The sequence below is a fragment of the Chiloscyllium plagiosum genome, unplaced genomic scaffold (genome assembly GCF_037043375.1).
Source record: "Chiloscyllium plagiosum isolate Xiang-an unplaced genomic scaffold, Cpla_swu_hap1 HiC_scaffold_23, whole genome shotgun sequence".
NCBI classification, from domain to species: Eukaryota; Metazoa; Chordata; class Chondrichthyes; order Orectolobiformes; family Hemiscylliidae; genus Chiloscyllium; species Chiloscyllium plagiosum.
The window spans coordinates 20,915,008-20,934,532 of NW_028270161.1; the positions used below are offsets into that span (position 1 = coordinate 20,915,008).

Genomic DNA, 19,525 nt, shown 5'->3' on the forward strand with positions numbered 1-19,525 from the left:
CAGCTCATTCAGAGGAATAATATTGATTTTTTTCTCTCTCTCTCCAAGTTAAGTGAGCATTATATTCTATCGAGTTGCACTTTGTAAGTCTGGGTGTTACTGAAAAATAGCATGACCGCTCTGGAATGGAAAACAGAGACGAGTCAAGGATAGGGTCCAGGCTCGAAGTGTATCGAGATATGTTTTCCGACCTGACAGCTTCCTCCCTTTGCGGAACCCGAGAGGCGGAGTTGGGGGTGATATTCCAGTCGGAGCGCTTGTTGTGTGATGCCGACTTCCGGTGCGGGCTCAATGGCGGCGGCGGTGCGAGATTGTGAGGAGATTTAAAACTAGCGAAGAATTTACTAACGGTTTTAATTCAAAGAGCCGGGGGAGCGGTGTTGGGCAAGTATCGAACGGCATTAAGTACCACCGCCCCAAACGCTCGGTGCCGGGGGGTTCCAGGCGCCATGGCTGGGGACAGGCCCTCGCTCACCGTCGTCTACCAGGCCGTCAAGGCACTTTACCATGACCCGGACCCGGCCGGCAAGGAGCGCGCTTCCGTCTGGCTCGGCGAGTTCCAGAGATCGGTAAGGGAGAGTAGCGTGAAAATCGAGTTCCAGGCTTCAACTTGGGGCCTGCTCTGGAGAAGAGGCTGAGTCGGCAATGGTCACTGGCAGAGGAGAAGCAGGAAATAAACATCGATGGGGTGTGGGGAAAGCTTGGAGTCATGAGATAGAAAAGTTTGTGAAATTCAAAATTGCTTCACTTTAATCCAAGGATTTCAGATAAAAACCAGCTCAGTGAATCCAGAATGGAAATTTGTCACTGACATATCCTTGTGTTGGCGGAGCCAATCAGCTCTGCCTTCATCTCAGCGACTTCTTAGTTAGATATTTATCTAAACTTGTCACCAAGTGAAATGCAGTCAGCGAACCTTTCAATGTTGTAACCTGACAAGAGAAAACAATAAAAAAAATCACTTTCTACTTTGATACTAACTCCATATATTTAGGTAAACATTAAATGAAATGTTAAAGTGAAATTAAGAATAACTTTACATTGAGTATTCTCCATTTGATTTTTATATTTAGTCAGGTTTAAATCAATTGAAAGTAATCTATAATAATCTGATACAATGCTGAAGGAGGATGATAAACTGCTGGAGAGAAAAGTAGGGCTTCGCTTTAATATCAAGAATTTAAAGTGGTAAAGCAAAAGTAACCTGAAACATTTTAATTATTCAGCCACTGACAAGGAAAGGACTTTAATTTTTTTTTTTACCAAATTCAATGCAGTCTACTTTATAGCTTATTTCCTACTTTGTAATCATTGCTGAAAGGTTACATTTGCAAAGTCTGCAGCATTTCCAAGCATAAAAATAAGAGTTTAAATAAATCCTTATGCCAAACCACATTTTCATATTAGGAATTTTATTTGTTGTTGAGCTTCATTTGCAATACTGATGTAAAGGATGGAGAATAGAAACATACACTGATTTAGGCTATTAAATCAATTTCAGATTATTTCAAACCTGTTTGACTGCTTCAGAGGCTTTCAACATTGCCAGAGTTTAATGTGTATGATACTGACAAGGCCACAATTGCTGTTTTTCTGTATGAGGTACTGTGTTCTTGTCCTTGAACTACTGCTTTCTATGTACCAAATGGTGATTCCTCTACCTTCCAGGAATGTTGAACCGAGATAAAGAATGGACAGTGATAATCTAGAGTCCAACTCTAGATTATTATTAATGGCTCCCCTCTCATTGGATGCATAGTGTTTGTGTTGGATGGATAGTGAGCTCCTTGTTTGGTGTGATTTGGTAAACAAATTTTTAGTCTTTATCTCCAGATCAGTTTGTAGCACCTTTTGAGTTAGGTCAGAAGTTCCACTCCACATTTTTCAGACAGTGCAGTGCTGAGACAATATGCTCTCTTGGAGGTATGATATTTCAAATCAGCTGTTAAACCCGTCCCATCTGCCTCTTCAGGTTAATACAAAAGGCAAGTGCAGGGGGTGGTTGTGTTCTTCTAATGTCCTAGCCATGGGAATGTTTGAAGGTACAACACAATTTTATATGTCACTCATTATGTACCAACCCATGTTTTAAAGCAGGATAATGCAAAAGGGAATGTTGGGCTGTATTTTGTATAAAGTAGAATGGTCAGGTAAGTGGGAGAACTGATTGTGTGCAGTTGTTGGGTAAGAAAGTCTAAATATTTTCTATATATTTAATTTAGTTTTTAGTTGGCATTAAACCAAAATCTGCAATTTACATTCTGTAATTGTCGGCCTTAAGCAAGGTTTTAATAACGCTTCAGCTTAGTTAAGAACTTCCTATGACAGCATTCTCATTAATTCATTCAGCTTGGCCTTTCATAGTTGGCTAGTGTTATGTGCTACTTAGTGAGACTTGGCACTTTATGAACTTCCAATAGAGTATGGAAGTTAAGGTAGGAAGGGAAAAAGATGTTCTTTGCTTTGCCCAAACTTTTACTGCCTGAGCAATTGATTTTTATTCTGTTACAGCAAGAAGAGCTAGTTATTTGCTTAGTACTGTATCTGGGAAGAGACTAAGGTTTATTCTGTTCCTAAGATTCCAAAGAAGAGTCATACTGGACTTATGTTAATTTAAAAATCACACAACACCAGGTTATAGTCCAACAGGTTTAATTGGAAGCACTAGCTTTTGGAGCACTGCTCCTTCATCAGGTGGTTGTGGAATAGAAGACTGTAAGACACAGAATTTATAGCAGACGTTTACAGTGTGATGTAACTGAAATTATCCATTGAAAAATACCTTGATTGTCTGTTAAATCTCTCATCTGTTAGAATGACCATATTAGTTTCACTTCTTTCTTATGTTAATCACAACTTTTTTAAGAAAACTTACATTCTCAGGTTAACTTTAACAATTGATGTCAGCCCAGATAATATGTTGAAGGTGTTAGCCACTCCTATACACAAACACACACACACAGATGCACTCTCACACTCCTACAGACACACACTCCTACACCCCCACATGCACCCTTTCACAGACTTAGACCCTTCTCTCTCTCTCTCTCTCTCTCTCTCTCTCTCTCTCTCTCTCTCTCTCTCTCTCTCTCACACACACACTCCCTCACACTCACTCACTCACTCACTCACTCACTCTCGATCCCCTCCACACACACACGTACGTTTATGGGATGAATTTGTACTTGCAGAGTTACATTGTAATTTGCTCAAAAACTGCATGAATCCATGTAAGATTTTGTTAATTCATTTTTAGATTAGAATCAGTCTAAATATTATGGCACAGACAGCAGCACACGGGGCTAACACATTATCTGGGCTGATACCAATTGTTAAAGTTAACCTGAAAATGTAACTTTTTAAAAAACGTTTTGTGATTTACATATGAAAGAAGTGAACCTAACATGGTCATTCTAACAGATGGGAGACTTAACAAACAATCAAGGTATTTTTCAATGGATAATTTCAGTTACATCACACTGCAAACTTTTGCTAAAAATTCTGTGTCTTACAGTTGTGTACTCCACAACCACCTGATAAAGGAGCAGCACTCCGAAAGCTAGTGCTTCCAATTAAATCTGGACTATAACCTGGTGTTGTGATTTTTAACTTTGTACACCCCAGTCCAACACCGGCATCTCCACATTATGTTAACTTAGTTTTTGTCTCTACAGATGCTGCTTGACATTTTACTTTTTCCACCACTTTGTTTTTAGGTGTAAAGTGTGTTGTATGGGGAGTTGTGATAAGAGTGTGCTCCATGATGGGGAGAGTGTGCGGTATAGAATGTGAGAAATGAAGTGCTGAAGAGGAGTGTTTGGATTAGGGAGTGAGAGGTAATGTGTATGGGAGTATGGAGGGTATGTTCTATGATTGGGAAAGGTGTCAGATTCCAGTGTAATGTGACATAAGTGAATGTGTTCATTCTCTTGTTTGCTTTTCGTAAAGTAAGTTGGAACTCATTCCAGTGTGCCTTATTAAATTGATTAATTGCTAAGGATTATTCCTGATTGTATACCTCTTTTAAATCTCACTTCTAGCTATATGATTCCCTGTCTGCAGCTTGAGACTTTCATTGTTATATAGAAGTGGCAAGCAAGATTATGAAGGTTGATGGCAGTGTGGAACAGAAAACTAAGCAATTAATCATTTGGTATCCAAAGGACTTCTTTTAACAGAATTTTGTAGTCTGTATGAAAATTGAAATTAACAAGTTGTGGTATCAAAGAGATTGATCCAACACATTGTATTGGAATGTTGAGTGCCCCTGTGATTAATTTCATTTTGACATTCCCTTCCAGTTTTGCTTTCTTTCTTTGTTTTGAAGAGTCTGCCTGACCCTGTTCTTCAGAAACAAAAACAGTGTTGAGATTTTAAGTTGTTGACAGGGTACAAAATGAAAAAGGCACTTTAGTGACTCACTATGCCAATCTCTCCATTTTATTGAGAGATTTTGGACCAATAAAATGGAAGCCTATAGTTAGATTTTAACTCTAATGGCTGCTATAAAATCAGTTGATTATCAACCCTGCATGCTGTGTAGTTTCTGCTTGTTGCACATGAACCCATAATTATGGAAGTAATGGTGACATGAGAAATATCTGATAAGAAATTAGGATCTGGAGTGTACTCCATGAGTGTATAGAAGAAAGTGAGGACTGCAGATGCTGGAGATCAGAGCTGAAAATGTGTTGCTGGAAATGCGCAGCAGGTCAGGCAGTATCCAAGGAGCAGGAGAATCGATGTTTCGGGCATGAGCCCTGATTCAGGAATCCAGGAGAATCGACGTTTCGGGCATGAGCCCTTCTTCAGGAAACCAATTCCTGAAGAAGGGCTCATGCCCGAAACGTCGATTCTCCTGCTCCTTGGATGCTGCCTGACCTGCTGCGCTTTTCCAGTAACACATTTTCAGCTGCATAAGTGTATAGTCAAGGCAGATTCAGTTTTGGGTTCCCTAAGAGAATTGGGTCATTGTCTGAAGAGGAAGAATTTGCAGGACTACAGGGCAAAAGCCTGAGATGGTTTGTCCTTATAGAGAGCCAGACATGATGGGCCAAATAGTAGCATTCTGTGCTGTAACTTGTCTACGATTTTAAATATGATCATCTTCCCAGCTTTGCAGTGTGAACTTGGTTGTGGTAAATACTGTTTAACCCAGCTGATTGCAATTATTCTCCCAAAAGTGGATGCAATGTAATATCCTGAACGATTGAAACCATGTTCTTTTTTTTTAACCAATGATTGAGTCATGTAGCTAAGCCAACCTAAAAGGGAGTAACATTTTGATATCAAGTTTCAACAAGACAATAATGTTCTGAACAGGAGAAAATGTTTGCTTCATGCTAGCTTTCATTAACCACAGCATGACCTGGTACCTGAGCCCTTGGATATCCTTCATTAACATCTCTAGTATTCATCTCTAGCTATAATTGCTTTCTAGTCTGTTATATGAAGGATTACCATCTACCCCCTTAGTGGTGGGAGACCTGTTTTACCTTTTCCAATCCATGTTTCCTCATTCCAGGATTTAAAGGATATTCGCAAATGTGTTTGTGATCCTGTCATTCAGCTCTACCAGCTCATTTCTGATATTGTTGGAGTGTTGCACCTATTACATCTTTGGAGTTTTAAAAAGTTGTCCTGAAGAGAAGCCAGTTAAAAATAGATAGTTTCACTTTTTTGATTTTACAGATGTCTTCTGTTGTAACCTTGTAAAGTCAGAATTTTAAGATATTTATTCTCAGGAATAAAATTGCACTAAGAGTATGGGTGACATTTACCTCCAGTTGCCCTGAGTGCAATAAAAGCCAACTGCATAATATGAAGGGAGAGCTCTAAATTGGGTCAGGAAAGCAGGTTCCATTAGCAAAAAAGTTTTTTTACTGATCAATTTGTTTTTATAACTGACCATCTTGGAATTTGAACTCCTCATTGCTTGGCTCTTAGGCACAGTAATCACTAGTTTGCCTCAAACGTCTTTTTCATAACTGTTTTGGTTTTGTTAGCCTAATGTCCTTTGTGGTATTACTTTGTGATATTGATATTTCATTGTGCTACTTGTGCAAATCTATTGTGTGTTATATTTACCTGCAGCTTTGATTTTACAAGTTGGTTGGCCTAGATTGGTCCTTCTGACAAAGCACCATTTACAGTAAACCTCCTGTATTTAGCCGAAAATGTAGTTCAGTCTTCTCCTTTTTGAAGGTGCCTTTACAGTTTCCTTCTGGTCTTCATGTGGCTGTTTGGCATTCCATTCTGATTCTCAGATTATCATGAATGTATACCAAGTTTATGCCATTGGAGGGTCCTAAATGGAGTAGAGTGGGAGAGGCCTCTCTTTGTTATACGAAGTTTGTAGTACAGCTGAAGGTTTTTGTTTCTCCTCCCTATTATTTGTTGTACTTTCTATTTTGTGGAAAAGAATGAAGATGGATTAGTTGGAAGAATTGAGTGATGAGAGCTATTGAATCCAACAGAATAAAGGAGTGAAATTATCCTGCAAACCCCAAAAGTCTGCTGGTGGTCATCTTCACCTCGGTTCCTGGGAGACTTGGGGAGCATTGTCATCCCATCCAGCATATTGATTCAGCTTCCGAACAGTTGACTTGGGAACCTCTTCCAGTCAGTACGTTGTACGACAGACTGAATATCTTGCATGGCAGTGCAGCTCCTTAAAATTAACTGAACTCTTTGCTCTTTGCCAGCCTGTATCTGACGGAATGATACTTTGAGTCTAACATGGCTACATCCCATGTTGAGTCCAAGCATCTTCCCTGTATGGGGAAAGAGGGAAATGGCTAAAGGAGAGTGAGGAAATATCTGAAGTAGATGTTTGAGCATTGACCATTACCTCAAGGAATCTGTGCAAAGAGAATGAATTTCACAGGGTCAAAAGTCACACCCCATGTGTACCAATGTTAAGCTTCCTCTTAGCAGTTTAGTAGAAACTTGGAAACATAAGGCTCTTTAGTGCATTGAGGATGTTTTGGCATTCAGAGAGATTATGGCTGGTTGGTGGGTGGCCTTCACCCCTTTGCACCTTTTGCTTAATAATTTTAAATTTGAGATTGCTAGGTCAATTCCTAAACTATGATCAAATGTTTGTTTGTCATAGTGAGGTTCACATTTCTATCCTTTGTGTAAGAGTGTTTCTAAACTTCACTTCTGAGTGGTCTGACTGTGATTTGTCTTTAAGCTGTGTTCTCTTGTCCTAGATTTCCCAACCAGTGGAAATTGTTTCTCTGTTCTCATTTCCCAACAGTCCCTCCTAATATATTGAAAACTTAATTTAAAAACTTATGAAGTTATTTTGATTTTGAGAAGGTTCAGCCATTATCTATGCATGTACTAATGCAGTCCTGGAATAATTATGCAGTGCTGGTTTTTAATGAATAAATTTAACACAGAAACATTTAATGTTTTTCGCAACCTCTGGACCTTCCAGAAGCCTTTACAATCAATGCAGTATTATTTGATGTGTATAATTGAATAGATGTAGCAAACTTGGCAGTCAATGTTTGCACAGTAAGATCCAAAATTTTTTTTGCCATGTTTGAGCAATATTAACTTTACTGAAAGTAATGAGGAAAAGTATCAGTCAAGACATTTTGTTTGGAGTGAGATGATCGGTCCATCAGAATATTGGTTGAGACTGAGTGGCAATCTTGTGCTGACACCTTGATTTGTTTTCAAAGGATAATGACTTATATGTGCTGCATATTTGGTTATACTCCATTTGATTCTACCTTCATGGGTAACACACCAATTTGTATTTTGAATATGTTAATGCCACAATGTCATAATTTTGATATCAATACTTCAGATGTTGTTAAATTGCAAAAAAGGGTTTCCTAAAGTGATATGCTGTGAAAATAGAGCTCTGCAAATGAATTCAGTTTATTTTGTTGTAAATGTTTTTGGGATAAAATAGGAGCTGTTTAGGAACTTATTTACGACCTGAAACTACATTGGGGTGTGGGATTCTGACTGAATTGAGAGCTTTTCGATGCAAAAATAAAATGACTCGATTTAAAATGTTGTTTATTTCTCTGTTCTCACCCTCTCCTGCCCCCTCGACGCTGACCTTCCCCTACCATGATCCCGACCTCTCCCTTCCCCCTGTCTTGCCACACGCACACCCCCCCGCCCATCCCATCCCATCCCATCCCATTCAGATGTATGCCTGGGAAATTGCTGATCAGTTGCTGCAGTTGCAACAAGAGGTGGAGCTCTGCTATTTTGCAGCACAGACAATGAAGATGAAAATTCAGGCATCATTTAATGAACTTCCACCTGAAACGCATGCATCTCTGCGAGACTCGCTGCTCACCCACATTCAAAACTTGAAAGATGTGTCTCCTGTAATTGTTACACAGGTAAGTTCTTCTCCAACTTTTTTGGTGAGTTATCTTTAGTACAAGTGTTAATGGCGGCAATACTAGACAGTCTCATGGCTGTCACCCTTTCTCAAGAACTGATGCTTGCTTTTCTTCCTCATTTATCTGAAAACACTGTAAGGTTCCACTTTCCTCCTCCATTTATCCATTCAGTCAGTTTAGACTTTGTTTATGTTAAGGCCTCATCTGTTGACACCCATGTGAACTCTATGCTTTCCTTAAATTTGTGCATTTGCATGTAAGTGAAGTGGCTTTGAACTTTGGACAATTGTTAAGGAGACAGGGGAGGGCAGTGATGGGGAAAGAAGAGATCACTCCACTCATCTTCTTTACCCCTTGCTGTCTGGCCTCCTCTTCACAGTCACCCTAAGTTTAAAGATGGACATGTTTAAATGCACACATGTGACTTTAAGAAGTGCAGAGTGTGCATGCATTTTGTGTCAATAGACGCAACCAAAGGATAAACAAACAGGAGTATTGATTAAGAATTTTGAGCGCATGGATCCCAAATTGAAATTGAAAAGAAATATTATTCCACTCGGCATTCACTTTAGCTGCCCCCCTGCCAAAAAAATCGCATTTTAATTTAAATTTTGCAAGATTAATTTGAAGATTTTCTTACTGTACCCCTTTTAAGTGGCTGCTACCTTTTTAAATGTGGTTCTATTTGCTTTCTTTTATTGAGAGAAGTTAAAAAACGGACAGTTGGACAAAGATGTTGGTTGGTGGGAAGCAGATATGTAATGCTGAATTCTGTGAAAGTTTCTGCGATTAAGAAAAGGATCACACTTCATTTTGCTTATGACTGTATAACAAACTGAATCTCACTCTTATTGTGATGGACATGGTGACCTGAATGTGTTTCTCAGAGACCTGTTGTTCCACTGGAACTGGAACCAAGGTCTCCAATCATAGCTGTATTAAGATGCTCCAAAATTAGATTAGATTAGATTACATTACAGTGTGGAAACAGGCCCTTCGGCCCAACAAGTCCACACCGACCCGCCGAAGCGCAACACACCCATACCCCTACATTTACCCCTTATTACCTAACACTAAGGGCAATTTAGCATGGCCAATTCACCTGACCTGCACATCTTTGGATTGTGGGAGGAAACCGGAGCACCCGGAGGAAACCCACGCAGACACGGGGAGAATGTGCAAACTCCACACAGTCAGTCGCCTGAGTCGGGAATTGAACCCGGGTCTCTGGCGCTGTGAGGCAGCAGTGCTAACCACTGTGCCACCGTGCCGCTCACTAATTAAAGAGCTGGATTTAAGAAGAATCAGATTGAACCACACGTTTTATAGGAACTTAATGCAAAAACTTCATAACAGTACTAATACAGAAGCAAAAAACTCTATTGTAACTTGAACAAAAAGGTGAAATACTGCAGACGCTGTATACCCATTGTATCTCTCACAATGTGAATCATTTCAATAAGGAACCTCAGTTCCTACTCAATTTCCTTCAGCAAAGGAAATAAAACTTCACAACACTCTGTAATTTCAACAGTAAACGCAAGTTACTTCGAGCAAAGAGTGAGTCTGTACAATCATTTGGACAAACCCTTAGTTTGATGTTGAATTGTGTTGTCAAATTCTCTCCATTCTGGGCTTGGCTGTTTTGGTTGACTTTACGATTGGATTAAGCTGCGGACAGAGACGTATATCAGAACTGATGATGGAAACATTGCAGCACCCTGAGAGTTTTATGGCAGGTTAAAATTTCTGAAACACCATTTGTTTCTCCCTTCTCTTTAGCTGGCACTGGCGATTGCAGATCTTGCCTTGCAAATGGCCTCGTGGAAAGGATGTGTGCAAATGCTAACTGAAAAGTAAGTGTCTATAGGTCTGGGACATGTTACTATAAATGTAGAAGATCTGCCTCGCTACTCCATACTAGTGAGCAAAGGACGGTCTTTTGGTTTCTCACGTTTTCTTCCCAAAGCCCAGAGCATTTCAGTAGGAAGATTGTTGGTAGCAGTAACCAGTTTCTGCATCTTGCACACCACCTCAGTACTTCCTGTCCTGTAATTTTCCAGGAGCATATGCATTAAGAGAATAAGCTAGTCAAAATAAGGCACTCCTCTATCATGTCATGGCTGACTGACTGACAGAAAGTAGAGGGTTGGGATAAATAGGTCCTTCTCTGATATGTGAACTGTAACTAGTGAAGTGCAGCAGGGTTCAGTTCTTGGACCTCAACAATTTATTGTTTATATAAATGATCTGCAAGCAGGGACAGAATGTAGCATTGCATAGTTCACAGATGATACTAAAATGGGTGCGAAAGCAGGTTTGAGCTGAGATAAAGCATTTGCAGATGGATATTGATAGGCTAGGAAAATGGGCCAGAATCCGGCATTTGGAGTTTAATGTGTATAAATGCAAGCTTATCCATTTTGGCTGGAGAAATATAAGGGTAATTTATTATTTAAATGGGAAGCAGATTAAGTGCAGAGGGATCAGGGTGTCCTTGTGCATGAATTGCAGTAAGTGGATATGCAGGTGTGGTATACAATAAATACAAACTGAATCTTGGCATTTATTGCAAAAGGTCTGGATTGTACAAATAAAGAAGTGTTGTTCCAATTATATAAGGCATTGGTGAGGCCTTATTGAGTTCCACTTTGGTCTCCAGCCTTGAGGAAGGATGAGGTGGCACTGGAGGCCGTTCAGAGGAGGTTCACAAGGTTGATTCTAGGGATGAAATGGCTGTCTTATGAGGAACAGTTGAATAGATTGGGCTTGTACTTGCTGCAGTTGAGATGAATGAGGGAGGATCTGATTGAGGTATGGAAAATGCTAAAGAGGATTGATTAAGGTGGATGTTTTACAAATGCTCCCCCTTATGAGACAGTCTAGAACAAGCTATCATAGGTATAAAGTAAGAGAAAGTAGGTTCAAAACTGAGATGAGAAACTATTTCTCTGAGGGTTGTGAATCAATGGAACTCTGTGCCCCATATGCAGAATCAATCAAGATTCAAGAAAGAAATAAATTGGTTTCTGATGAAAAGTGGAATAAAGGGCTATGGGGAGCATGCAGGAGAGTAGAGTGGAAACCAGGAAAAGATTAACCATGATCATGTTAAATTGTGGAGTAGGCTCGAAGGGCAGAATTGCCTACTCCTGTTCCTAATTCCTTTGTTCCTTTGAAGCATGCATTTTTGTCATAATGAGATCAAACTGGCAAAATATATTTTTATGCTGATAATACTAGAGAAATATGCTTTTGATTGGTTATGTTTAGGTCTCAAATTTTGTTCAGAAGGAAAAATTTAAATGTCGGTCAAGTTGTCATATCTTGTTTAGAGCAAAAATGCTGCCATGTCGTTTTCTATGTGCATGGGTAAATCAGCTGACAGTCTGCATTAATCACAGGTATGCCAATGACCCATAATGTATTCAATTTCAGGTATAGTAATGACCCATCATCCCTTTCTTTCCTGTTGGAAATCCTGACCGTCCTTCCAGAGGAGGTTCATAGTCGCTCTCTTCGAATAGGAGCCAACCGCCGCACAGAAATAATCGAGGATCTGGCGTACTCCTCGAGCACTGTGGTATCACTGCTGGTATGTACATAATGTTAATACCTAGTGGGGAAGAAATGACTAGATGGCGCACATTTCATTTTCCTCTTCTAACCATTTCCTCTCATCTGGTATCTTGTCATGTGAAGCAGAGACAGTGATTATCAGGAGGCTACTCAACTATAAAAGGGGTGGGGATATTTTAAGAAATGGAAATGCAAATCAGAACCAAGCTGTACCCTGTCTTTGCCTAATTTTTTCACCTTCCTTGACCTGACCAATGAGGTCAGTTGTGCTAACACAGCCGGCATGCTGTTTAAGATCAGCTAACAAATTTGTGGGGCTGTTTCACCTGTGGGATTCAGCCTGCAAGGTAAAGTTCTTTGTTTAGTTTCTATGCACTATCTGATCTGTCGCAATTAATCTTGGCATCCATTTTTTTCCAAAAGAAACGCTGGATCCAATACAAAGGCTTCTTAGCTCTCATATTTTTATATTTAAGTAATGTCTCTCATGTCCTGATGCCTTTGCTGCCAGAGAATTGCTTTCAACAGATACTATTGCATATAGGAAAAATAAAATCTTTAAATTGTGTTGCAAGATCAAGAGCTAAAGTGTGGGATAATGGCTAATTGGGATTTGATGAAAATTAAGGTGCATGCAGCAATGTTTTGGATGAACTTTTAATGACTTAACATCATTATTATCACATCCTTTCTTTGTCACATCTCCTCAAAAAGGGAAAGAAAAGTGAAGAACTCTGACTTCTCCAATATTTGCTCATGATTCAGTCTTTGGATTAAACAAGCAGCTGTTAAGCCCTCAGTTGCCAGGATGGATACATTATTTGGAGAGATGTTTTTGTGAAGAATACTACCCTTGACCTTTGTTCTCAGTGCCTGTGGTTTGCTGCAGTGAAACTTGCTTGATGCATGTGTGACTGAATTTGAATATGTTTGAATTTAATTGCCTGTCTAAACTAAACCTGGTCCTAAAATTACTTTGAGAAGTGGCATTGGAGGTGAGTATTGGGCTTTCCTCACAATGATGTATGCAGGGCTCATGTCTGACTGACTTAGTGAGTTCTCCAGATCTGGCAGGAATCTTTTAACTTCAAAGAAACTCTGTTCTTAAAAATAACAGTTCAAATGTTCTCCTTACCATTAATTCTCTATCTCTCCCATTTCCTTTCATAAGTTCATATTTCTCTTTACTATACAAAGGGTCTATTTCTAACTTTGCTCTGTGGAATTTGTTGTTTGATAGTTGAATAGGAAAGCACACATTATATTTTGCTGTGGCTGTGTGAAACAGTATATTATGTTGGAATAAGGAAAAATACAGTTAATGAAGTTGTTGTGGGGTCTTGACTAGCAGGAGCACCTTGTGCTGTGCAAGCTTAGGGATGTGTAGCCACGCATACAGAAAATCTGACTGTAATCTTTTGAAGATTGCAGTATGAGGTGTCGCAGATGCATGGCAAGTTCAGGGAGAATTGAAACATCCCATGGAGCAGAAGGGACTTTTCTCTTTTCCTGTCCATGCAGTAATCCCACCAATCAATAAGCTACCTCCATACTCATTGGAGAATTGATAAGAGGGAACTACTGAGTTTAGAGCCTTGATAAATTGCTATAGTATTAAATGACCAGACTGAAAACTTAAAACTTGAGATCACTAAACTTTTGGTCAACACCTTGGACCCATGTTCCTTCTGTCTGACATCCTTAACCATTAAATATTATAGAGATGCTCAAACCAGTTGTGGTGTCTCTATTTCTAGGAAGTCCTTACGAGTCCAGTTTGCAGATGATCCTATCAAAATTGAAAACAGTCTCTTAAGTAAAAGGATGAGGTGGTGTCTTAATTGAAATGTTTAAGATGACAAAAGGAGTTTATTTTAAACAGCAAGGGTTTATTTTGCAGGATAAAGAATCCAGAGTAAAAAAAAAAGTTGACCATAAAATTTTTACTAATAGTTCAATGGACTATAGTTCATAGTCAGAAAATCCCTTCTCCTGTGCCCTGAAAAGCTAAATCCCTGAACTTGCCATGCATCTGCGACACCTCATGCTGCAATCTTCAAAAGGTTACAGTCCGATTTTCTGTATGCGTGGGTACACATCCCTAAACCCCTGAGGCTCGGGTTTAGTTGAAAGTTCAAAACCGAAAATGTTAGATTTTTGTGAAGTATAGGTGTTAATAATTATGGAACCTTGAAGGGTAAATGTTTTATTACTCCCAAGTTTTAAATAAATGGAAGTAGGATACAGGTCGATTGTGATGTACCTGAATGATGTGGCAAATCCAAGGAAACTAAGAGATACTGTATAAATTCCTCCTTTTACCCAATGAATGGTAAGAATGAGGATTTGCTTGCACAGGGAATGTTTAAGGTGAACAGAATAGACAAATTGAAGGGAAAGTAGATATAAACACAAGGGAGAAGGGAATTGAGAGTTCCATCAATTGTTGGATGAGGAAGAATGCAAAAAGGCTAGTGTGTCTAAATGCTCGCATGGACTGGTTGTGTGGAATGGATCATTATTGTATGCTCGTCTTTTGAAGGGACTGGAGAATCCATCATATTGTATGTTTTTTGAAATCTTCCTGTTCTTTATCAGTTATGAGTGTGAGAATAGGATGATCTACAGCAGTGGTTGATCAACTTACCTAGTTCAAAATATTGAGACTCAGATAATTGCTGCGTTGAGGTATGGAAATTGCTGGCAGCAACTTTGAATCTGTAATTCCGGCAAGGATTCAGACTTAGTCATACAGCAGAGAAGCAGACTCTTTTGTCCACGTCAACCATTTTTCCTAAACTGAACGAGTCCAATTTACTCACATCCCTCCAAACCTTTCCTATTCATGTACCTGTCCAAATGTCTTTTAAATGTTGTAATTGTACCTGCCTGTACCATTTCCTGTAGCAGTTCATTCCATATGTGCACCATACTCTGTGAAAAACTTGCCCTGTATAAAGAAAAGCCATAATGTCTACCTCTTTTATTTTTCCCCAGGCAGCCTGTACAGAACGTAGCGGCAATGAGGAGAAGACTCTGATTAAGGTGTTCCGATGCTTGGGGAGTTGGTTTAACTTGGGTGTGTTGGACAGCAACTTCATGGCAAATAATCGACTGCTACTAATCCTCTTTCAGGTCTTGGTGAGTATTTTGGGGCTAAATGCACAGTTTTCTGGATAGAATCTTTGGCTGCTTCCTCCCAAGCTAAACTAAGAATTTTAATACAGTGTCTTTTTGTTTCAGCAATGTGATGATACCTCAACAAACCTGCATGAGGCTGCATCTGACTGTATCTGTTCAGCACTGTATGCCATTGAGAATGTAGAGACAACCCTACCTCTTGCTCTGCACTTATTCCAAGGTGTTTTAACTTTAGAATCTGCATATCACATGGCTGTAGCACGTGAGGATCTGGACAAGTAAGCATCTTGTAAATTTTATCATCATAAGGTTTTGCTTTGACATAATATTGACAGCAGAGCTTCCCATCTCTCTGAGGCACTCAATTGTCTCAATGTAAATTAGAGTGAAATAGATGTGGGCATGGTGGAAATTAAATTTAGTCTTGAATTTATTTTCCTCTATCTACATAGAGGCTGTACTAATTGTCCATGCCAATGAGATACCCTAAATTAATCCAGTCCCATTTGCCAGCACTTGGCCCATATCCCTCTAAATCTTTCCCATACCCATCCAGCTGCCTTTTAAATGTTGTAATTGTACCAGCCTCCACTACTTTCTCTGGCAGCTCATTCTGTACATCACCACCCTCTGCGTGAACAAATTGCCCCTTAGATCCCTTTTAAATCTTTCCCCTCTCACCTGAAATCTATGCCCTCTAGTTCTGGACTTGCCCCACCCAAGAGAAAAGACCTTGTCTATTTAACCTATCCATGTCCCTCATGACCTTATAAACCTCAATAAGGTCACCCCTGCGCATCCAGTGCTCCAGGGAAAACAGCCCTAGGCTATGCAGCCTCTCCCTATAGCTCAAACTATCCAACCCTGGCAAATCACTAAAAATAAGCTATTACTGTTGGCAAATAGAAATGATTGCTGTCTCTCATTGTGATATCAGATCAAACAATGGTATGAGCTGAGATTTAAGGCTGGTGATGACTGCAGCAATAAGGTGGACAAAACTTTTAGCAGATTGAGGGTATGAAGAGAAATTGGAAGATAAGTTATTGAATGTAATGTGCATTAAACAAAATTGACAGCAGAAACTATCATCAGTACAGTGCCACAACACAATCACTTGCCCCAATAAATCAGTAGATTGCATCATCCTGTTCCCCATTTCCTGAACTTGGCACATCTAGCAAATTGCCTTTAAGATGGTTGTGTTTGTGGCCAGCACCATTGTTAGGTGTAATACCGTGTGCATGTACTAAATTGGAGCATTGCTTTCAACTCTCAACCAGCAGCAACATACCACGAATTATAAATGAATGTAAATAAGATGACCAGGCCTAAATAAATTAAAATACATTTAGGAAGAGCCCTTCCAAGTGATGTGTTTTGAAATTTTGTGCATACCTTTTTCTCTCTTTTGATGAACTCTATGTACTTTACTGCTTTTTGTTTAGCAAATCACTGACATTAAAGTCCATCAGGTTTTCAAAGATAATGGCCTTAAGATACACCAAAGATATATTGTGGTTTGCAACTGTTTAAAAATGCATCAACTGTTTGAGAAGTGTCTTGAGAGCCACACTACCTTTACACGATAGGCTGCCTTTTACCAATGTCATGATGTTACAGGTGCAACTGGACATGCACAGCTGGATCACAGTGGCTACTTTTAATGGAAGCACCCATCTCCTTTGTTGGGAGTAAACAAAATGAGTCAGGATTAAATTTGTGTTGTGACTGGGAAAGGGAAAAAAAAACTAACTGGAGTCATAGAGCACGGAAGCAGACCATTCAATCTAATTCATCTGTGTCAACCAGACATTCCAATTTGACCTAGTCCCATTTGTCAGCAGTTGGCCCATATTCCTCAATCCTTCCTATTCATATGCCCATCCTGATGCTTTTTAAATGTTATAAATTGTACCGGCTTCCACACCACCTCTAGCAGCTTGTTTCATACATACACATTTTCTGTGTGAAAAAGTTGCCCCTTAGGTCCCTTTTAAATTTTTCCCCTCTCCCCTTAAACCTATACCCTCAAGTTTTGGACTCCCCTACCCTAGGTAAAAGCCCTTGACTATTCACCCCATCCATGCCACTCATGATTTCATAAACCTCTACAAGGTCACCCCTCAGCCTCTGATGCTCCAGGGCAAAAAGGCCCAGACTATTCAGTCTCTCCCTTTAATTCAAAACCTTCAGCCCTGCCAATATTCATATAAATCTTTATTGCACCCTCTCAAGTTTAACAACGACTTTCCTATTGCAGGAAGACCAGAACTATATACACAATTCTAAAAGTAACCTCACCAATGTCCTGTTCAGTCGTAACATGACATTCCAATTTCAGTGCTAAATGCACTGACCAATAAAGGCAAGTGTACATTTGTAACTCATTGGCCCATCTAATCAAGATCCCATTGTACTGAGATAACTGTCTACTACACCTCTGAGATTCTTCACTGTCTACGACTCCGTCTATTTTGGTGTCATCCACAATCCAAATGGCTAGCTCACCCTGGATAACACGTGATATAACCTTGCTAACCAGTCTTCCATGCAGAGCCTTGTTGAAAGCCTTACTGAAGTCCATAGAGACAACGTCCACCACTCTGTCTCCTTGTCACTTCTTCAACAAAATTCAGTCTAGTTAGTGAGACATGATTTCCCATGCACAAAGCTGTATTGACTCTTCCCAATCAGTGTTTGACTTTCTAAGTACATGTAAATCCTGTCCCTCTGAATCCCTTCCAACAACTTATTCACCACTGACATCAGGCTCGACGGTCTGTAATTTCCTGGCTTTTCTTTACCACCTTGCTTAAATAATGGCACCGCATCAGCCACCCTCCAGTCTTCTGGTACCTCACTCATTGTTATCAATGAATCAAGTATCTTAGCAAAGGGCCCAGCAATCATTTCTCTAGCTTCCCACAAAGTTCCACCTGATCAAGTCCTGGGGATTTATCCACCTTTATGCATTTTAACATTTCCAGCACCACTACCTGTGTAATATGGACCCTTTTCAAGATATCATTGTTTATTTCTCCAAGTTTCCTAACTTACGTCCTTCTCCACAGTAAATACTGACATGGAGTACTTGTTTAGTATCTCGCCCATCTCCTGCAGTTCCATACATAAATCACATCACTGTTTTTTAAAATAAGAATTCACTGATGTGGATGTTATTGGCTGGGACAGCATTTATTTCCCATTCTTGGTTGCCCATGAGAAAGTGGTGAGCTTTTTTTTTGATCTTCTGCAATCCATGTAGTAAAGGTTAAGGAGTTCCAGGATTTTGACACGATGATGAAGGAATGACAGTACGGGTCTATATATTTGAGGGAGATACCTCCAAAGTAGTATTAAACATGGTGTCAATGATGGTAAGAGATCCAATATTATTTGGTTTCTCAGTCATGAGTTTGATGTCTTGCAATTCTTTGCATGGTGTAGTCATCCTTTCTTAATTCTCTTTGTGTGCTCTTTATATTTGTTCTTTTTCCTGATCTCACATTTTCAGTGATCTAGTGGTTGCATTACTGAACTAAACTAGTGATTCAGATCCAGCATTAGTAATTCATAGAATGATACTTAAATTATGCCATGGGTCTTAGCAAATTTGTATTCAGTTTAGAAACAAAATCTGTTATTGAAGTTGGCATTAGTATAGTGACAAAGACATTTTCATATTTTTCAAAAGGAAGGAACGTTTCCTTTTATTCTTTGTGCGTTAGGGGATGTGGGAAGGGAAACCTGTTATCTCTCCTGGTCTGTTCTATATGTGACTCCAGTTTTGCAACAATGTGATTATTAACCGTCCTCTGAAATGGCCTTGTGAGCCAATCTGTTAAATCACATCACTTTCCAGTATCAACTCGCTAACCTGCCAACAACACCACCATTCCAAGAATCAATTAAAAATGCAACTATTTATGCATGATTGTGCCATGTAGACCCTTCCTAATTAGTCTGATCTTCAGTTGATGTACATCTGCATGACAGGATCAACAGAATGGGGAATTTTGGTTCTTGTTGCTCCAGTTTGTAAGCAGTAAACAAAATGTAGCACCCAACTCCTCCTGGGTTAAGACCAGCTAACTTGGAGTAAACTTTGTGTTTTGATTATCTTATATTGTGTTTCCAATTAACAGGGCATCAGGTTGCTGAACATACCATATTGCTCTCTAGACATACTGTTCTGTCCTACCCTGATTGATTAATAATGGATTACTTTCATTTATCAGATTTTTCTCTGATCCTAATCTTCATTCTTTCTCTGCCCAGGGTTCTGAATTATTGTCGGATTTTTACTGAGTTATGTGAGACATTTCTAGAGACTATTGTACAGACCCCAGGACAAGGGCTTGGAGACCTGCGGACACTGGAACTGCTATTGATTTGTGCAGGGCATGCGCAATACGAGGTATGGA

The 19,525-nt window shown here is 39.6% G+C and overlaps 1 protein-coding gene across 1 annotated transcript in view; it reads left to right on the forward strand.

Annotated features, from left to right (window-relative positions):
• The first annotated feature begins 279 nt into the window (after positions 1–279).
• Positions 280–19,525, forward strand: part of tnpo3 (transportin 3) — a 73,031-nt gene continuing 53,785 nt past the window's right edge. The window contains exons 1-7 of the mRNA XM_043713950.2: positions 280–569; positions 8,175–8,375; positions 10,161–10,234; positions 11,817–11,973; positions 14,955–15,098; positions 15,201–15,376; positions 19,380–19,518. Coding sequence (XP_043569885.1) covers positions 450–569; positions 8,175–8,375; positions 10,161–10,234; positions 11,817–11,973; positions 14,955–15,098; positions 15,201–15,376; positions 19,380–19,518 — 1,011 coding nt within the window. The 5' untranslated portion in view covers positions 280–449. The remainder of the gene's footprint in view (positions 570–8,174; positions 8,376–10,160; positions 10,235–11,816; positions 11,974–14,954; positions 15,099–15,200; positions 15,377–19,379; positions 19,519–19,525) is intronic.